The sequence below is a fragment of the Oratosquilla oratoria genome, chromosome 29 (genome assembly GCF_046742065.1).
Source record: "Oratosquilla oratoria isolate Oo_2021 chromosome 29, ASM4674206v1, whole genome shotgun sequence".
NCBI classification, from domain to species: Eukaryota; Metazoa; Arthropoda; class Malacostraca; order Stomatopoda; family Squillidae; genus Oratosquilla; species Oratosquilla oratoria.
This window is the reverse complement of record NC_134805.1, coordinates 1,302,501-1,305,000: the sequence shown is the minus strand read 5'-3', so window position 1 is coordinate 1,305,000 and position 2,500 is coordinate 1,302,501. Positions and strand designations below refer to the sequence as shown.

The 2,500-nt window shown below is 41.0% G+C and overlaps 1 protein-coding gene across 1 annotated transcript in view; it reads left to right on the top strand.

Moving 5' to 3' along the window:
* Positions 1 to 2,500, top strand: part of LOC143040557 (hemocyte protein-glutamine gamma-glutamyltransferase-like) — a 183,817-nt gene that overhangs the window by 62,444 nt on the left and 118,873 nt on the right. The window contains exon 5 of the mRNA XM_076211639.1: positions 1 to 210. This exon is cut by the window's left edge and continues 27 nt beyond it. Within this exon, the coding sequence (XP_076067754.1) occupies positions 1 to 210 (210 nt within the window). The remainder of the gene's footprint in view (positions 211 to 2,500) is intronic.

The window sequence follows — 2,500 nt, the reverse complement described above, 5'->3', positions numbered from 1 at the left end:
CAATGTCTCCTCTACCCCTCTTCACACATATCCTCCCCTACCCCCACCTGGCCCGCCTCTTCACACCCTCCGTCACCCTCCCCGTCACGAGAATATAAGCAGGTACCTGTTTGGAATCTTCGCAGGCTCAACCTCGCCTCACGTCTTTGGACCTTCACGAAGTTGTCTACGCCCTTCATCTTGCGAGGCACAAGTTCCCTGAAAGACCAGGTAAGTCCACGGGAGTTGGTTTGAGATACTAGCGAAGGATCATAAAGTATTTTATTGTTGAGCGTTGAGATAACATTAAAGTACTGTGTGAAACGCTTAGGATTCAGAACTTTCGCTTAAACAGGCGCGGTATTTCTGATAGAGCTAAGAAGTTCACAAGAGTTAGTGTAAAATAGTGCCAGGGTAATGCCGAAAAAATATGCGTCAACGACCTTCTTCTAGCGAGGAATTGGTCCTGAGAAAGACCAGGCAAGCCATTAAGAGTAGATTTTAGATGTAGTGGGAAGATACAGGAAGGAACAGTTTACTAGACTGTAAGAATGCATGCATTACCTCCGCCTAACGGTGCACAGGTTTCGTGAAGGAGCAGACAATCATTCTAGAGTTAGTGTAAGATAGAGAAGGAATATAATGAAGGGAGGATTAAAGATGACTGAGGGACCAGGTGAATCCTCAGTAGTGTAAGACAGAAAGGAAATATAGAACGGATAGGTGACAGTGGAGTAAGACAGAGAGGGACAGCAAGGAAATGGAGGTTATCGTTATAAGGTGGAGGTAGATAACGTAGAAAGAACATAGCTGACATTTTATTATGATTAGGATTCCAGTCTGCTACCATTTAAGAACATCCCAGTTGAACGCACTATTGACTATATAATTTACCGTATTTACCATAACGACAATACTCCCAACCTAGCTATCCCCGAATCTATGTTACGCAGCCTTCTCTTGTGCTACACAAAAGAAGTACACTTCACCTGCCCACGTTGAAAGAAATAACTAGTTGACGGAGTCACTGTGGGTTTCCCGCTTGGAGTCCTATTAGCAAACTTTTTTATGGGTGGCACCTAAAAGGAAGTGTTCAAAAAGAATGAGATACCTGGAATCTACTGCCGCTACATTTATATTTTCATCAAAACTATGTGCATTGAAGATATTGAAATGAAAAACTGCCTCCAAGATACATTCGGCTCAATATTTACGATTGAACACAGCGTAGAAGGATCCATGCTATTTTTAGGCATATTCGTCAAAAAAGAATAAGATAATTTCACCAATGATGTACATATGAATCCTACAAACCCTGGCCACTGCTTGTATTATAAAAGCGAGTGCCCCAAAGGTACTAGGATTCAACTATCAACGCCTATATACGAAGAGCAGTTACTAGTACAGTACATGGAAACATCTCAACACAGAAATAAATATATCAACACAAATACGGTTGAACAATGAGATCAACAAACAAGATATAGACAAACAAAGAAAACCGTCTACAAGCTGTGCCATGCACAAATGTTAAAGCAGAGAATAAGGAAAAATCTATAATATACTACAGCGCATATTTCTCATCGGCATATAAAGAAGGGAGAATACTAGACCAAACTGTAAGAAACGTAAAAGCAATAAGTCCCGAAATAATACTGAACTTTGTAGTATATTACAAAATAAAAAAGGCTATACGTTACTACGTAACAGTACTAACGTGAAGAAAGAGCCAACTTAGTAGTCGCATGCCGCCTATCAATTCATTTGTGCCAAAGGGAACTGTGAATCCCTCCCCACAACCATATCGGAACGACAACAATAAAGTTGAGTAGACATGTCGGCTACCATCTCACATCTGGAGCCCCAAAAAACATTCACGATAGGAACATCGGACAAGAGAAACACTGGTAGAAAACACAGACATAACATGCCAAGTTGCACGTCGTCTCCCATCCTAGAAGCCCCATTCATCAAAGAAGTGAACCCAAGTTTGAATATTCAGATGTCTGATTTGCTAGCGTTACCGAACATGAGGAGGAACTCAATCCCTGGGTAAAACCAAAACGAACACGAGGAGAGATTACGCTTCAAGGAGTCCGTTCAGGGTGTGGCATACGTCGTGATTTACTAGCCATACTGTCAAATCGACCTATGTTCATGACTCTCTCTGTTATTTCGCATCTATGTGCTATTTGGCTTCTTTATTATCTATATAATAAAGAAGTCTGAATCACTTTCTAGGAATATAACAGCAAATTAAATAAATTCTACGACGTGTGGCAGCGCTTTTTCCCCTTGTTGCCACGCCTAGGTGTCACAGGTGAAATAGGGGAGATGGAGTGAGTAATCGTTGTTATGATCCTAAAAAGTGATACCCATTGCACTATAAAAATTCCTTTACTATATACCGAATATATAAAAAATCAAATAGTACATGAATAGGAAACAAGAGGGAAAGGTTGGTTTGGCATGACGTGTGCCACACCCTCAACGGATTCTTGGAGCGCACACACTATAGCCA